The sequence below is a fragment of the Pisolithus orientalis genome (genome assembly GCF_024613125.1).
Source record: "Pisolithus orientalis strain OTSU chromosome Unknown F5J12scaffold_7, whole genome shotgun sequence".
Taxonomy (NCBI): Eukaryota; Fungi; Basidiomycota; class Agaricomycetes; order Boletales; family Pisolithaceae; genus Pisolithus; species Pisolithus orientalis.
Window position 1 is genome coordinate 869,918 of NW_026260788.1, and position 14,822 is coordinate 884,739.

Genomic DNA, 14,822 nt, shown 5'->3' on the forward strand with positions numbered 1-14,822 from the left:
ACGAGCACTGTGCAGTCACGTGCAAACAGGGTGTTACTTCGTCCACATTGAATTTCCTTCCGTCAGCAAATGGATCACGACGACGACTTGGAGGCTTGTGCTGCTGAGCGCGAGGGTCTCCTGGCAAGTCATAAGCAGCCTCCCACCGATGTTCGGGCTACCACCGTGAAGAGCCCTCTTCCCGAGTCTCGGGGCCCGCGGTTTACCCTCACACATCTCTTGTCCTCGTTTGCAGGCGGAGTCACGCTCTGTTTCGTTGCTCAGCTCCTGACGCAGCGGCTGAAGTGTCCATCGGAACTTTACAGTGATATCGAGAAAGAAGGCCAGGCGAATGTCCTTGCACCCCCTTTTGTCGGTTCAACTCAGGTTCACAACTTCCCTCTTTCTCCGACAAATTATTACCCAGACCTGTTCCCAACGGAGTACGTCTACCAAAAGACGACTGTATTTCCTCTCCTCCTGACGTATGGCTAACAGCGTCGGATACCCAGGCAGCACCCCAACAGGTGCAGAGCCAGCTCTTATACTAACAGCCCCCTCACAACCCATCCAAACCGGTGCTGCTGAACTCGTCCTCCCTCCTTCACTGTATGAAGACTTTCTGGAGCATAAAGTTGAAAATGCGACTGAGAACGCGAGGGAACGCGAGTTCAATCTCTTCCGTTCTTGGGGGAACCTCTCTCCGTGGTACAGTGTTCCTAAAGGTGCTTTTGGAATTGATGAAGGACCGGAGCCCCCGCAAGGCTGCAATATTGCCGGCGTCCATCTGCTGCATAGGCATGGTGCCAGGTATCCAACTGGTCCTTGTAAGTTTTCTGTAGTAAATGGTGTCACCGAGCGCCTTCTTGTCGATGAACGATTTCTTCCGCAACCACCTTATGTTAAACTTCAGCTTAATATTAATTTGTACAGCATCGGGACCTGCCACCCTGTCCAGACAACTGCATGAAAGTGCTGCAGAGTGGGAAGCAACTGGATCGTTAGCCTTCTTGAATGATTGGTGAGTTGGGACTAAACCCGCCCTCGATTTATTACTTTCAGTCGCTCTAACTACTCCTCTGAAAACCTTGCTTTCAACCTTCTCACTCTCACGGCGTTGTATCGACAAACGCTGTACTGCATAATTGCAATTCTTTATGTCTGGGGTAACACGCGCTCAGGACATATAAGCTTGGTGAGGAAGGTAAATGAAATTCGAATTGCGCAGTTCGAAGAATCTTCTGATTTATCCTCCATTTTCGCTGGCCACTCGCTGCATCACTTCGCGTGGGCTCTCGACAATTCCCCACATTCATCCGTTGTCAGTTCTGACACCCTTTGGAAGGCAGCAGCTCTGTATGTCCCAATTCACCTTTCAACCTATTTTTCCGACCGTCTCCACAGTCGACCTTGGTGTATCAATGCGGCTGAAATACGGCTTTTTGCTCGAGGTAGTGCCAACTATGCAACTTAACGTTTGTAGATGCGTTTAACACCATCCCTGCAGAATTTCACTGCTGCAAATAGTATCCCTGTTTTTCGAACGGAATCTCAGTGAGTAACCCATGCGGAACACCATATATGCGCCGCATTCCCATGCATCCTGTCTTGGTGCCCGTAATTCTTAACATTTCGGACACAGGGATCGTATGCATGCCTCAGCGATCAACTTCGCACTCGGGTTTTTCGGGTGGCCTCTTGACGGCAAATATGAGCAAGTACTCATGATCGAAGCCGATGGGGTGAGAAGTTGCGTTGAGCATTACAGCAGCCGAAGTACTGATTTAACCCGCACGGCCAGTTTAATAACTCTCTGGCCCCTTATGATACGTGAGTACTCCCATGCAGTTTTCTGTCCCCTTGATTTTTGGGCCACCTGTGTGTTCTTGCCTTTAGCTGCCCCAACGCCGGTGCACATGGGAAGGCCGACCGTGCAAGCCCGTACGTCAAAGAGTGGATGAGTCTGTATCTCAAGGACGCGAAGCCGCGACTGCAAGCTCAGTTCCGGCCCAGTGTCAAAGCGAATGGGGAGATGGGCAATGGTTTCTTATTGACCGATCGGCATGTGTACAATATGCAACAGATGTGTGCATACGAGGTACGTTTCGGGTGTGCCGTGGGTTGAACGTGGTGTTTTGGATGCTGATGGTGGTGGTATCAGACGGTTGCCCTGGGGTACTCCAAATTCTGCGAACTTTTTACGGAAGAAGAGTGGGAAGGGTTCAATTACTCGTGAGTTCATATTGGGTTTACTACCTGCGTTGTGTCGACTCGCCGGGATGCTTTCTCCTTAGCATGGACCTCCTTTTCTGGTACGACTCCGCATTCGGCTCTCCAGTCGCGCGCATCCAGGGACTCGGCTACATCCAGGAGCTTGTGTCTCGACTAACCCACATGCCAATTGAGGTTCACAATTCCAGTACGAATGCCACATGGCACAGGGAGGAGACGTGGCCGCTCTATGATTCCCTATATGTTGACGCGACCCACGAAGTGGTTGTGCTGAATGGTGCGTTCGTTGCTTTGGCCCTTGGGAATGTGAAGGTTTGACGTCACGTTGGGTCCCGGTGGTGGTCATTGGACACCGCTTTTACCGAGTGTAGTCCTCACTGCGCTCAACCTGACGACACTCGCTGAGACTGGTCCTCTTCCCGCCGACCATATCCCTGCAAACCGATCGTTCAGGGCATCCGACCTTGCACCATTCGCAACCAACGTACAGTTCCAACGTGAGTCTTTCTCTCATCACGCACTTACTCCCCAACCGTGCATTTCTACACCTTTGCCAACCTGATGCTAATGCCTTTCAAAATTCCTTGCAGTGCTCAGCTGCCCTGCAGAGACGTCCAGCTCAGATCCCAGTCACATCCGGATCGTGATCAATGATGGGCCCGTGCCTCTGCACGGTGTCCAACCATGCCCTGTCTCTCCACATGGACTTTGTCCTCTCGAGGCATTCTTAGAAGGACAAAGAAAGACCATCAGGGACACGGATTGGGCATGGGGGTGTTTTGGGGACTGGACAATACCACCAGGCCCAGAGTGGGAGACTGTGGGAGGATGGTATCCACCCGAACCGCGGAAGGGGGATAGCAAGTTTAAAAGCAATTAGAGGTTCTTTGGCACTTTCGCAAATGACATGGACATTGAGACGTTACTTGTAAAGCTGCTAAGAACATACTAAGGTCCTTATACTTTTCGACACATAATTCTCGTTCTCGGAAATATAACGAATATGACATTATCGTATGGAAGGTACGCTATCGTCTTTGCATGTATTCAGATGCATGGGCATGGGATGATGAAGCACCATCCCCACTACGAGCATAAAATGTCAGCTCCAGCACCTGCAATGCACTCGCGAAATAAACGACTGATACTACCGGACAGGGTAAACATCCTCCACGTAGCCGCAAAGGCTCCCTAACCTCGCTCTGTTGTTCTGATTGTGGATTCGGATGTTCTTCCTCCGACGCCGGGACTCGAGAAGCGGAAGTAGACATGGAAGTGCGGGACGGCTGGAGGAAAATGACGTCCTTCTTTGTTGTATGTGCAGGAGGAGGAGCTTTAACAGAAGCTGCAGTAACAGTGGGTTGCATGATGACAGGCAGAGGTGAGGTGAAGCGACTGCCCCGCAGAATATTGGCATCACTGGTGCCCGGACATATGATGTCATTACTTACATAACCCTCACCAACCTACGAGATATCGCCACAAGCTGTGCGATCGGAAATGATTTTTAGGGGGGATGTCCCGATATGACTGCCTTAGCTACTGGAGGCAACTGCGCTTCAAACCTCTCATTCCTTCCTTCCTTGTGAACCGTAAACAAACCAGAATCAGATCTAAGAGATCATGTCGTCCAGCGAGATCGGGGGCTATCGAGTTGTCTTCCAGAGAGGTACACATTGGCATCTTCATCATCCGATTCCTCTACAATGCTAGGATCCCGTCCTCGACTTCAATATTCACCTTATTGTTTTTTCTTTTGCAGGGATAACGGGCGGCTTCGCTCCTCCAACTCCCGAGGCCCTCTACTCGCTAGCAGTCAGCGAGGACAGTACCGAGCTCACAATCACCTCGCAGATCCGTCCAATCGGTACCCCTACTCTCCAGCCTGCCGTGACCACGACGCTTGCCATCGACGACGGTAACGTCACGGTTTTAGCTGAGCTCAAGGACATACTGTCCAGTATACCCCCGCAATACCCGGGAGCTCAGGACTATTATGGCACTGATATCAGCATCGTTGCTATCCAGGACTCTGTACAGGCGGCAATGGGCGGAGTGCCTTATGGATCTGTTGCAGACAACGCCTGCCAGCCCACGACAGAGCACGTTGCGAAGTTCAACAGGGCTGTGGAGATTGTCATGGAATTAGTCAACAAAGTAGAGCAGTAGCTCTTCGATCATGTTGCTTGTATACCTGTACTCTGCTTTCCTCCCTTGTTTACTCTGGTGTACCATTAATCCCAAGATGTCATGGAATGATTGTTGTATTAGTGTCGAAACGGAACGTAACTCACAGTTTCCTTGTACAGATACATAAATGTTAAGCAGGGTATCAGATACGAAAGTAGCAACACGTGGGAGATCGACAGTAGTGTCTGATACTGGTATTACTCTGAAACATTAAATACTTGACTTGCTCTCGAGTCACGAATTCAAATGGAAGCATTCTGTCATACCGCTGCCGCTGTCTGGTGCCGCTCAACCTCGCCACCGTCGGAATCTTGGAGTTTCTCCTTATCAGGTTGGGCAGTCTTGTCATTGAGGTCTGAGTCCTCAATTTTGGTCAAGAACAGCGAACTTAGGGTCGCCAACCCAACCCAGGGAATGAGAGATACGAAACTCCACCTCACCGCGTTCCTAAACGCATCCCGGATCACCGCTTGTACATCATTCGGAAGTCCGTCCAAGCTCTGGATCGAGGAAAGTCCCCCGCTCTCGTATAGGCCCGCAAGCACCGCGAGGTCAGCACCCGAGATCGTGCCGTTAGTTAGGGCCTCCGAGATATAAGAGTCGACTTTGCTGTTCATTATCGTAAAACATTGAGCGAGTCCGACGGTACCTCCGAAGGCGCGGAACTACGTATGAACACCGGGCACGAAAGGAGGAGGGATCCGGATGAGGAAAGCTTTCGAGAAAAGTAGGTGACTTGGGACTCACGAAGAGCAACATTGCATTCGAGATTGCGATATGGTCGGGCTTGATGAACCGTGCCTGGATGACAAGCGGCCCGGCGGTTAACCCTACCCCAACGCCACACATGGCCATAAAGCTATTGCATGTATATATAAGCGTATGAACCAACCACCCATTGTAAGTGGCATGCGCACCCATCGACCTGCCCTTGGACATTGTTCTCCATGGCCATTTGAATCAACCCAAGACCGACAGTCATGAAAGCTGATCCGAGCACAATAGGATAGATAGGCTGTTTTTCATTCGTCTTAGTACCGAGAGCACCGTGTAGGAAAATGTACTTGCCTGTCTCAGTCTCTTTATGAGGCGAATTGAGAGCAACGATCCAACACCCTAGCAGCATCTTCTAAGCACAGGACTGGATGAAAGAAGGATGGCGTAACGCACAAGACCAGGTGCAAAGTAGAGCAACTGAACGCCCGCTTGAGAAGATGGGAGACCGGTGACGACCGTCATGAAGATCGCCACGAAGTAGAACATCACAAACATGACGATCCCAGATACGAATGCCCCGTATTGCACGATACACATATCAAGCGACGTGAACATCTCGAGTGGGATCATTGGACGAGCACGGAATACGCCGGATACTCCAGTTTGTGAATGTCGTTTTTTCTCAAGGATGATCTCCCACACCATACACAAGACGAAAAGGAGGGCACCTATGACTAGGTTGGCGATGGTGCGCGCTGACTTCCAGTTATCACCTGGACCCCAGTTGAAGGCAAGAAGGATCAGAATGCCTGAGGAAATGAATAAGAACGTGGCGATCCAGTCGATGTAAGCGAGCCGGGAGATCCATGTATCTGATCGACTGCCTTGGGGAAGTTCATCGGAGGAACTTCCCCCGCGAACTCGGTTGCGCAGGAAGAGAAAACAAAAGAGTATTGCGAGGACCGTACACGGCAGGCTGAAACTCGTGATTAGCATGGAACGCAGTATAGTACTCGTTGCTACCAACTTGATGGCAAAGACCCAGCGGAAACTTGCAGCCACGAGGAAGCCTCCAATGACAGGCCCAATGGAGAAGCCAACAGCGTACAATAAAAACATGGTTGATTGTTGGAGATTGTTGGCGTTTAAAGACGTCGTGTCGGATAAGATGGTCCTGACAATCTGAGGATAGCATGAGATGGAGAAGGTTCCTTGGTGTAAGGATAGCCCACTGTCAGCAAACCGGCAGCTCCAACACCAGCGATGCCCCGCCCAGCCAGCACCATGATGATGTTGGTGGCACCAGTGCTTAGGGCACTTCCGACCAGGAAGAAAAGTAAAGATATCTGGAGACCGAAATGTCTGCCATAAACATCGGCCACGGCAGCAAAGAACGGCAAGAAAACTGTGGAAGTCAATAAATACGACGTTCCGATCCAGCTGTCGAAAAAGGTCAAAACATTGCTCGATGGAAGTAGGAGAAATTTTGGAACCTTTGAAGATCTAAGGCATTAAACACGGACTGGAAAAGGCATCGTCATTTATGTAGATGGGCCAGGAGACACGCGCAAGAAGCTCACAGCTATATGCGACTGAGCAGTTGCGACAACTAGGAAACACGACTTTGTCAGTCTTGCAGAACAGCACGAGGTTTGAATTGACCTGCCTGTATAATCCAAAGTCTCTAGCGTGACCGGAAACAAGAGGGCAAGCATCAACTTCCAGTCGAAGGACTTCCAGAAGCCTGGCTGTTTGGGAGGAGCCTCGGCTACCTCATTGGCTTCTGCAAAGCGGTGTAACTGTAAGTGACCATGGATGGAAGGTAAGGTCAACAGTTCTTACGGGTAGCCTTGCTCTTAGCAAACGGCATTCTCATCTTTGGTTTCTGTCGCGCCTGTCACGCGAAGAGGGGGTGTGGATGGCATGAAAAACAGGCGTTAATATATAGGATCCTGGCAGGAACAAAGCGAGGCAGATTTCGGTTGCTACAGCAAGGAATGGGTATCTATGCTGTGCACGTATGCGGCTGTCAAGACATTGGCTGTGAAAGACAAACCAGTGGTAAACGAAATGCGATGGTCCCGCAGTCCACATGTGACGACTGAACACCCCTAACTGGGCCGCAGACAGTGCTGGTACTATGACCTTTCCGAGAGACTTCTGACCCACTCTGAATCCCCACATCAGTGCTAGGGTTGGTCATGAGGATGCTGCACTGTTGCGATCGAGAGTCGTTATAATCTCTAGTTTCGGCCCGATGTGACCCCCAAGCCAGGGGTGTCCATATAAAAGGTGCTCGTCAGCGTTCCTCAAGGCCTCGTCGTCCTTTGTCTCTGAATGTGATGATGATCCCCGTACAGCGTTCGTCCACTTGGGTGGTCCTTTCTCTTTTTTTTTTTCTCTCTCTCGGAGTTATAACTACGATTGACGAGGCATTTTTCTGTTCACCCGGCCTTCGTTTTAATGCTCCGAGACAAGGATTTTTGACTCTCGAAACCAAATAACGGCGATCCCTTGCGTCGACGGGTTGTTCGTTCACTGTAGAGTCGACATGTTTTTGTGTATGTCATGTAGCACAGGCAGTGTGTGTATCGTAGTTGACGGTAACTTGCCGCGTCACGTCAACTTGACAAGCTATCCTTTTTTTCGGACCACCAGGCAAGCAATGGTCCTCCCCGCCAACGACGCCTTCTCGCTCGGGCTTGCCCATGACCAGCCACGCCGCTCGTCGTCTCGCTCGAGGACGCCCTCCCTTCCACGTCGCCCATCCACGCCTCCCACCAACATCAACATCAGCATGACAGGTGCCAAGCACGCGCACAAACGCCGGCCGTCGTCTATGCGGGATTCTCAGCACAGTAGCGGTTCTATGGGCTCACTGTCTGACGCCCCCACCATCGACGAGCTTGTTGAGGAAGCGGACGCCCAAGTCGTGGCTCGCGAGGCAAAGAGACAGTCACGCGCACGGAATGGTTCTGCCTCTAGTAATACCAGAAATAAAAAGCAACCAGAAAAAGTAGATAACAAGATAGACTGGGAGATTCCCCGCAAGGCTTTGCATTCGTCCATTGGTACTTTTTTTTGTCTCCGCATCTCTGTTGTTTGTCATGTCTTCTGACTGCTCGTAGGCTTCTTGACGCTATACTTGTGGACATCAGATGGATCACGCGACTACGTCGTCATGGCACTTGGCTCTGCGCTTGCCGTACTCATACCAATCGACATCCTCCGTCTGCGTTACCCATCCCTGGAGCGCGCCTTTGAGAAGTGCGTTGGCATTCTCATGCGAGACAGCGAAAAGGTACCTCTTGCTACCCCTCACTATCATTGACATCACCCTAATATCGCCTGTTGTCATCCAATATCAGCAAGCATCTAACGGCGTGATATGGTACATATTAGGCGTTAACACCGTCCTCGTTACCCTTCCTCTCGACATCGCCGTCGTTTCTGTGGTCATGTTCGTCTTTCCAATTCCTTTTACTGTCTCCCTTTTGACACACCTCTTGTATACACAGTCTTTCATGGGCCGACACCGCCGCATCCACATTCGGCCGTCTTTACGGCCGGTTCACACCACGCCTCCCGGCACGTGTTCCCATCCTCGGTCTTCCGCTTGCACAGCGGAAGAGTCTTGCAGGGTTCGTCGCCGCTGCAATAACGGGCGCAGCTGTGGCTGTCGGTTTCTGGTCATTTCTAGCGCCATTGAGGGAGCAGAGACCGGGATTGAGTTGGACATGGGAAGGAGGTGTTGGAGAAGCCTTCGCAGACTCGAGTTCGAAGATGTTTAGTGGGTGGACGGGAATAGCCACAATTGGAGTCGTGACAGGACTCGTTACTGCTATCGCAGAGGCCCTCGGTCAGTTTCACGCCCTCTATTGTTCCCGTTCTCCTTTTGACAATCGTCAAGATCTCGGTTCTATAGATGACAACCTCACTTTACCTATCATCACTGGAGGCTGCCTGTGGGGCTTGTTCAAAATCCTTGGGTGGCTCGGGGGCGTCATCTCCTAAGTCGTTCTCCGCTCTTATTTCGATCACTTTCTTACTTTCCATTCTCAATGCTCTCCGAAGAGCAGTGTGAACTTGACGACGACGACAATAATCAAATAGAACACTGTCCAAGGATGAGTGAGTTGGTCTACCAGTTGACACAATTTCGCATGAGCGACATGACACGTACGGTTATATGTTGATGTCTACCTTGCCCCGTATCAGTTTCTTTTCGTTCGACGTATCTTGCACCCCTACCGGATTCACTTTCCCAATTTAATGCCTGTGACGACGTTCAGCTCCTACCCATGACCTTTACGTTCGCCGTTTTTCCTTCCCTACAGCATAGGTTTTTCCGCACCTCGTAGTACTCCATATGGTCTCTATACGATCGGTTACTTACATTACAGTTACTGTTGCATATACCATTTCACTTTTTTGTGAGTTCTGCTTGGTGTGCTCTTTAGTCGGCGGACAGAATTATTATGTATCGTTGCCATGGCGGTGACGATACACTTTCCAGTTCTACGTAGACGATAACGCGGAAGTCAAGATCATACCATGACTGAAGGACCAGGTAAGATTCCCTATCAAATACATCACATTTCCCGGCGATGCCAAGCAGTATACTCACCCATTTGGTCGTTCAGCCGTCACGGTCGGATAGGAATTGAGAAGAGGATAAACCCCCTGTCGGCCTCGGGTACAGACCGTCGATGCTGTCCTAAAGCATAAAGTGGAAGTGCATACGTTACCGTTCAAATCATAGTAGTGCCACACACACTGACGACGCTCCACAGGCTGCTACCTCGACCGAAGGACGCAGTAACAACTTGGTCATTCCGGACGAGTGCCAACTGTTGGAGGATGCGGATTACTCCCCATCCCCTACATACCAGTCCAACGCTCAAGTGGACGAACCGTGTGCAAGAGAGAACATTTGTATATTAAACAATGCTGGTGAGTATTGTATGTTTAATCCCACCTGGTTAATCGCGACCATCGATAAGACCTTGATCAAGCCTGAAAACGACTGAGAGAAACCAAAGACATACATCCATTCACATCCTTGCCCTTTCTTAGCTCAAAATCTATACACCTGCCCTCCCAACCGTCGCACCCCCTACATACACTCCCTCTTGCGTCATCACCGCCGTATGGCCACCGGGAGTCAACATCGCGACGTGTCCCACGCTGTTCGCACTTGCAGAGAAACCTCCGTGAGTCCGGTAAAGTGGGCGCGTCATGCCTGCTGCCGAGATGTGTGTAGACCAGAAAGAGTCGTATGTTAATGGGGGTGTCGACGTGGATGTGAGTCCTGACGTGCTTGGCGTGCACGATGATGGGACTATTGTAGCTGCTGTTAGGGGTTGCGGCGGTGGTGATGGCGTCGGCACTGGGGTTGTAGATGACGGTGCAATCGACAGTGGCACGTGTGACAAAGCTGGGTATGACATGGTTAGGCTTGGGTTTGGGGCACTTGATTGTGGTTGTTGTTGTGAGGATGCTGGGACTGGTGATGGTGACGACGCTGGAGTTGATGCTTGCGTGGATGCTAATGTAACTTGGGGCTGAAGGGATATCGACGGTTGTAAAGTCGAATGGGGGGGTTGTGAAGATAATAGGGACAGCTGCGGCGCAAGAGTTTGTCCAGCTTGGGTGGAAGGAGTTAATGAGATGGGACCAGAAGATGGATGAGATAATAATAACGACTGTCCCACTGCCGGTGATTTCGTCTGTGGTTGAGGCTGCGATTGAGACATTCCCAATGCCTGTGACTGCAACTGCACAAGTCGGATCAAGATCGAAGGATCTGAGAGAGCAAGCATAGGAAGAGAATAGCTTGACGAAGCTGCCTGAACTGCTTGCGGCGTTAGTGACTGCATCTGCACGTTCGTGTTCGTACTCTGCGTTGCGACAGCTGGATTGGGTTGCGATTGGGACGGCTGTGATGAGGTGTCCAAGGGCTGATCTTGTTCTAGGCGAGTCGTTTGCGTGACCGGCAGACTCGATGACGCAAACGTACCTATGGCAGTTGAACGAGAAGGATCCATGATGTTATCGATCATAGACGGCTCCGACATCTGGAGTGCCAACGCCCGGTCCGGATTGCTAGATGAGTCTGTTGGCTGCGAACTTGTGACGAGATCGTCTACGAGCATAGATACGAGCGAGGAGACTTCTTTCGCATCACCAACATTTGTCGTGTGCGGCTTCGTCACGGTGGCTGGTGGTGGTGCTACTCGTGAGGTGCGAAGGTGTGAATGGTGAAAGTAGAGGTTTTCCACCTCATTCAGACTTTGTCGTTGCTAACACCCTGTCTTGAGACACACACACTGAGGGGCATTCTGTCCAAGCGACTCACCCAACCGTAATCTACCTTGAGCCTCGCATACCGTAGACGCATCTGCAGCTGCTTCGATAGCTGTGAAACGATGATTCGTCGGGTGACTGCGGGTTACCGGAACAGATGACGTACGTGGTTCACTTTTGCCCGTTCTAGTGTCTGTTTTCGACGCCTGTGATCGACATCCTGTTGTTGTTGAGGGACCATTCTTTTTGTTTTGTCTGTTTTTTGGGGGGGCGAGGACGGGAAGTGCGTCAAGCTTGAACCTTGCCTCCGCACAAACGGTCACTAGCGCCCACTATTGCCATATTTGGTATATCATCCCTGACGACGACCTCGACGACGAGTATGCTGCCCGGAAATTTACCCTCCAACGCACAGCGTCCTACGTATGTATTGCCTACCAGGAGCAGAAAAGGGGAAAAAATACAGGCAATTCCAGACGACTGGGACGCTGACGATGATGACGATGATGACGACGGCGATCACAGTGGTGAGACCAGTACCACAACTGCCCTGCAACAGACAATGGACATGAACGTCCGAGCCGTTCAAAACGACTTTGACGCCGATGTGTGGCGTGAAGCGTGAGTCTTGTTTCTTGGAACCAATCGCAGGGGTTGGCGCTTGGCATGAGAGAGAGTGCTCACGTCGTGTATCTATTTGCTCACAGTAGCACCCGAGCTCCCATGCCTGAAGTGATCATCAATCCCTCGGGCACCAGGAACGGTACCACCGCACCTCCCGCCGCTGCACTGATACCCCAGATGCGCATCCTCAAACGTCCCAGTCAATCCCAGTCATCGAACCCTGCCTCTTCCTCTGCACCCCCCACCCAAAGTACTCTCGCACAACGGGAGGCTCAATACTTGGAAGCTCGAAATCGGATATTTGGGGTGTCAAACCAATCACCAGCATCGGACGTGGCAACAGTACAGTCAAGCAATCCCACTGCGACAGCTGGTATCCGACACAACGTCTCACGCCAATCTGTGGTCACTGTCCTGCGCGATCCACTTGGCCCTCCTTCCCAGTCAATCATTGATCAGGATGGAAATCGGCCTGGAGCAGGCTTCTGCGTAGATAGACGAGGGAGGAACTTAAAATAAATCGGATGTCGGTCACCACGTAGTGGCCAGCTATTGGATCGGCTCCGTTTATCTCGTCCTTTGGAGATTTCGAGTTATGTGAATATCCTGTTGATTCCACAGCGCAATGCACAGATATCCCAAGACCGGTGTACATATCAAATACCCTTTCCTCCGCTGAGTATAGTTACACTCTTGTGATAACTTCTCTCATTCATACAGCAGCGGCTACCTCGTATAGATAGGTACCCAGGACCTTCGTCTGCGCAACCTAACATGAGAATATGCTTTTCTACCTTCTATGAACAAAGACTTACCCCTTCGATGAAGTTCGACCGATCCAACTTCTCGTTAGTCGAGCTGCAGTTTGCATGTCAATGACAACGTCACTGGCCCCCGAATAGAGGCCCTTACTGAGCACCATCATCGGCACGACCCATGGGCAATAATAGGACATTCACACCCAAAGCTTCCGCGAAAGTGAGCGTGACAGGGATCGATCCGCCCTCACGTGTGTAGTCGGGTGTCTTGTTGTATATCGCCTGCGCAACGTGTGAAACCAAGTCAGTTGATGGGGAAGAAGATGTACCTCAATCGCTCGTTTTGCAGCTTCAAAGTTCCAATGCTTCACATCCGCAACCCAAGGTTTCCCTCCATGCAAGTATTCGACGAACATCTTGTTCTTACTGTTCAACTTGGCAAACTCCGACTCAAGGTATGCCTTGACAAGCGGAATGATATTCTCCGGAGTTTGAGGGGGAACGAGCCTGCAACACTCCGCGGACGCGATAAAACATAGGTATCAGGAATGACCTCACATAATGAAGACGCACCGTATGCTAAACTTGCCGCCGACCTTAGAAGGTATTACAGTCTTACAACCAACGTCCGAAAAAGCACCTTCAATTCCATGCAGTGAAAGGGATGAGCTCCGCATGCGCGCCATCAGAACTGTCACTTTGTCTTCTGAGATCGCGATCTACGTACATAAAACACAAGTCAGAGATCATATCCACGGAGTACTATATGAGGAGAACTCGATGCATACCGGGCCGCCAGCAGCTTCTTCTACGTCCGCTGTGGTGTAGTCCATCTCCTTGTACAGCTTACTAGAGCGCGCTGAGATGTAAACTACAAAGGAGTAAGATGATTACACGCACATCTCCTCTGGAGTTGGGGGCGGGACCATTTCATCCACGCCGGGAATGAGTATATTGCCGTTATTATCCACAAGTCTGCTCATGAGCTTGATGAGATCCGTCATTGGCTCGTGCACCATACGACCGAAAAGGCCAGAGTGAAGGTCCTGGCCGGGCCCAGTAATATTGATACTGAAGTATGCGATACCACGCAAGCCATAAGTTAGTGCGGGAGTGCGCGTGTTAAGCCAATAATTGTCAGACTATAAACAGAGATGGTGACCGGAAGGACAGGCATATCTAAAGACAGACTCACGATGCAAACGCAATCTACACCGCTGAAGTACCCTTCTTTTCCCTTTCCGACTTCACCGATAACACACTCATCGAGCTCTTCGCTTCCATTTTCCTCCATTCCCTCGAAGCAAAAGCGCAAGTTGACAGGCATATCGAGACCCAGGCTTTTGTGCGCCTCAATGACGTTCAGCCAACCCATGATTGGACCTTTGTCGTCCGTCGCGCCACGTCCAATCAGCTTCCCCCCTTCGTTATCGACGACGAGTTCAAACGGATCTGTATTCCAACCGTCCGACTTGAGTGCCTAGTCAAGTCAGAATATCCTTTTGAGTTCTTTCATCATGGTGAGTCGGATGAGAGAGAGCGATGAAAGCGATGAAAGAGGAGGATCTCCAGACAAATTATAATGTGCAGGGTTACTTACGGGCTGTACATCATAGTGGCCGTAGATTAAGATCGTTCGCTTGTTCTTATCTTCGCCCAACTTTCCCAAGATTGCGGGAGGAAGAGGGAGCGTCTGGCCCTGCATAACATGGGTCCCGAGATCGACGAGCTTCGTCGTCACGCCGAGAGATACGAGCTGATCATTCAGCCAGTTTCCCATTGCGATGACATCTTGCCGACGGCGGGCATCGCTGCTTATGCTGCAGCAGAGACGATATGGATCATCCGCATGGCTATATGGGGCTGAGTGCGCGTGTGATAGGCTTACCTCCGAATCCTAACTGCCTGTGCCAGCCGCTCGATGAAAATATCTGCGTTTTTATCGATGTATTCCACAAACTTTGTGCGGGCGGCCATAATTCTAGCTACGACTAGTCTTCGATGATGAGCTGTGAT

The 14,822-nt window shown here is 50.8% G+C and overlaps 8 protein-coding genes across 8 annotated transcripts; 4 read left to right on the top strand and 4 right to left on the bottom strand.

Annotated features, from left to right (window-relative positions):
* The first annotated feature begins 27 nt into the window (after window positions 1-27).
* Window positions 28-3,499, top strand: F5J12DRAFT_816905 (phosphoglycerate mutase-like protein). The gene is made up of 14 exons (XM_051745109.1): window positions 28-422; window positions 478-806; window positions 913-1,000; window positions 1,161-1,183; window positions 1,306-1,335; window positions 1,384-1,430; window positions 1,487-1,533; window positions 1,622-1,721; window positions 1,781-1,809; window positions 1,876-2,077; window positions 2,141-2,211; window positions 2,274-2,488; window positions 2,583-2,708; window positions 2,802-3,499. The coding sequence occupies exons 1-14, from the start codon at window positions 70-72 to the stop codon at window positions 3,089-3,091; spliced, it is 1,950 nt and encodes a 649-aa protein (XP_051602299.1). The 5' UTR covers window positions 28-69; the 3' UTR covers window positions 3,092-3,499.
* A 335-nt stretch (window positions 3,500-3,834) lies between these two features.
* Window positions 3,835-4,380, top strand: F5J12DRAFT_781271 (uncharacterized protein; the record flags this gene model as incomplete). The annotated part of the gene is made up of 2 exons (XM_051742544.1): window positions 3,835-3,880; window positions 3,974-4,380. The coding sequence occupies 2 exons, from the start codon at window positions 3,835-3,837 to the stop codon at window positions 4,378-4,380; spliced, it is 453 nt and encodes a 150-aa protein (XP_051602300.1).
* Window positions 4,381-4,661: 281 nt separating this feature from the next.
* F5J12DRAFT_904531 (MFS general substrate transporter) lies at window positions 4,662-6,833 on the bottom strand (the record flags this gene model as incomplete). The annotated part of the gene is made up of 9 exons (XM_051748538.1): window positions 4,662-5,066; window positions 5,149-5,260; window positions 5,319-5,416; window positions 5,470-5,517; window positions 5,572-6,094; window positions 6,146-6,300; window positions 6,351-6,558; window positions 6,682-6,727; window positions 6,785-6,833. The coding sequence occupies 9 exons, from the start codon at window positions 6,831-6,833 to the stop codon at window positions 4,662-4,664; spliced, it is 1,644 nt and encodes a 547-aa protein (XP_051602301.1).
* A 950-nt stretch (window positions 6,834-7,783) lies between these two features.
* Window positions 7,784-9,132, top strand: F5J12DRAFT_717220 (uncharacterized protein; the record flags this gene model as incomplete). The annotated part of the gene is made up of 6 exons (XM_051741048.1): window positions 7,784-8,026; window positions 8,069-8,189; window positions 8,247-8,419; window positions 8,487-8,578; window positions 8,637-8,977; window positions 9,029-9,132. The coding sequence occupies 6 exons, from the start codon at window positions 7,784-7,786 to the stop codon at window positions 9,130-9,132; spliced, it is 1,074 nt and encodes a 357-aa protein (XP_051602302.1).
* A 274-nt stretch (window positions 9,133-9,406) lies between these two features.
* F5J12DRAFT_781274 (uncharacterized protein) lies at window positions 9,407-9,952 on the bottom strand (the record flags this gene model as incomplete). The annotated part of the gene is made up of 5 exons (XM_051742545.1): window positions 9,407-9,494; window positions 9,515-9,524; window positions 9,628-9,698; window positions 9,746-9,835; window positions 9,894-9,952. The coding sequence occupies 5 exons, from the start codon at window positions 9,950-9,952 to the stop codon at window positions 9,407-9,409; spliced, it is 318 nt and encodes a 105-aa protein (XP_051602303.1).
* Window positions 9,953-10,013: 61 nt separating this feature from the next.
* F5J12DRAFT_816948 (uncharacterized protein) lies at window positions 10,014-11,713 on the bottom strand. Its single transcript, XM_051745110.1, has 3 exons — window positions 11,591-11,713; window positions 11,477-11,536; window positions 10,014-11,420 (listed from the first exon to the last, which is right to left on the bottom strand). The coding sequence occupies exons 1-3, from the start codon at window positions 11,663-11,665 to the stop codon at window positions 10,203-10,205; spliced, it is 1,353 nt and encodes a 450-aa protein (XP_051602304.1). The 5' UTR covers window positions 11,666-11,713; the 3' UTR covers window positions 10,014-10,202.
* F5J12DRAFT_523527 (uncharacterized protein) lies at window positions 11,591-12,762 on the top strand. The gene is made up of 2 exons (XM_051739860.1): window positions 11,591-12,045; window positions 12,132-12,762. Exons 1-2 carry the CDS (start codon window positions 11,807-11,809, stop codon window positions 12,565-12,567), a joined length of 675 nt encoding a protein of 224 aa, XP_051602305.1. The 5' UTR covers window positions 11,591-11,806; the 3' UTR covers window positions 12,568-12,762.
* On the bottom strand, window positions 12,761-14,783 carry F5J12DRAFT_717442 (uncharacterized protein; the record flags this gene model as incomplete). The annotated part of the gene is made up of 10 exons (XM_051741058.1): window positions 12,761-12,808; window positions 12,864-12,906; window positions 12,961-13,088; window positions 13,136-13,313; window positions 13,380-13,525; window positions 13,595-13,655; window positions 13,707-13,948; window positions 14,002-14,286; window positions 14,407-14,626; window positions 14,695-14,783. The coding sequence occupies 10 exons, from the start codon at window positions 14,781-14,783 to the stop codon at window positions 12,761-12,763; spliced, it is 1,440 nt and encodes a 479-aa protein (XP_051602306.1).
* Window positions 14,784-14,822: the final 39 nt, after the last annotated feature.

Coding starts and splice junctions, on each gene's coding strand:
- F5J12DRAFT_816948 (XM_051745110.1), bottom strand. CDS start 11,665: ATGGTCCCTCAACAACAACAGGATGTCGATCACAGGCGTCGAAAACAG. Junction 11,537..11,590: donor AACGGGCAAAAGTGAACCAC/GTACGTCATCTG, acceptor ATCGTTTCACAG/CTATCGAAGCAGCTGCAGAT. Junction 11,421..11,476: donor TCAAGGTAGATTACGGTTGG/GTGAGTCGCTTG, acceptor ACAGGGTGTTAG/CAACGACAAAGTCTGAATGA.
- F5J12DRAFT_523527 (XM_051739860.1), top strand. CDS start 11,807: ATGCTGCCCGGAAATTTACCCTCCAACGCACAGCGTCCTACGTATGTA. Junction 12,046..12,131: donor GCCGATGTGTGGCGTGAAGC/GTGAGTCTTGTT, acceptor ATTTGCTCACAG/TAGCACCCGAGCTCCCATGC.
- F5J12DRAFT_816905 (XM_051745109.1), top strand. CDS start 70: ATGGATCACGACGACGACTTGGAGGCTTGTGCTGCTGAGCGCGAGGGT. Junction 1,722..1,780: donor TCATGATCGAAGCCGATGGG/GTGAGAAGTTGC, acceptor CCGCACGGCCAG/TTTAATAACTCTCTGGCCCC. Junction 1,810..1,875: donor TCTCTGGCCCCTTATGATAC/GTGAGTACTCCC, acceptor TCTTGCCTTTAG/CTGCCCCAACGCCGGTGCAC.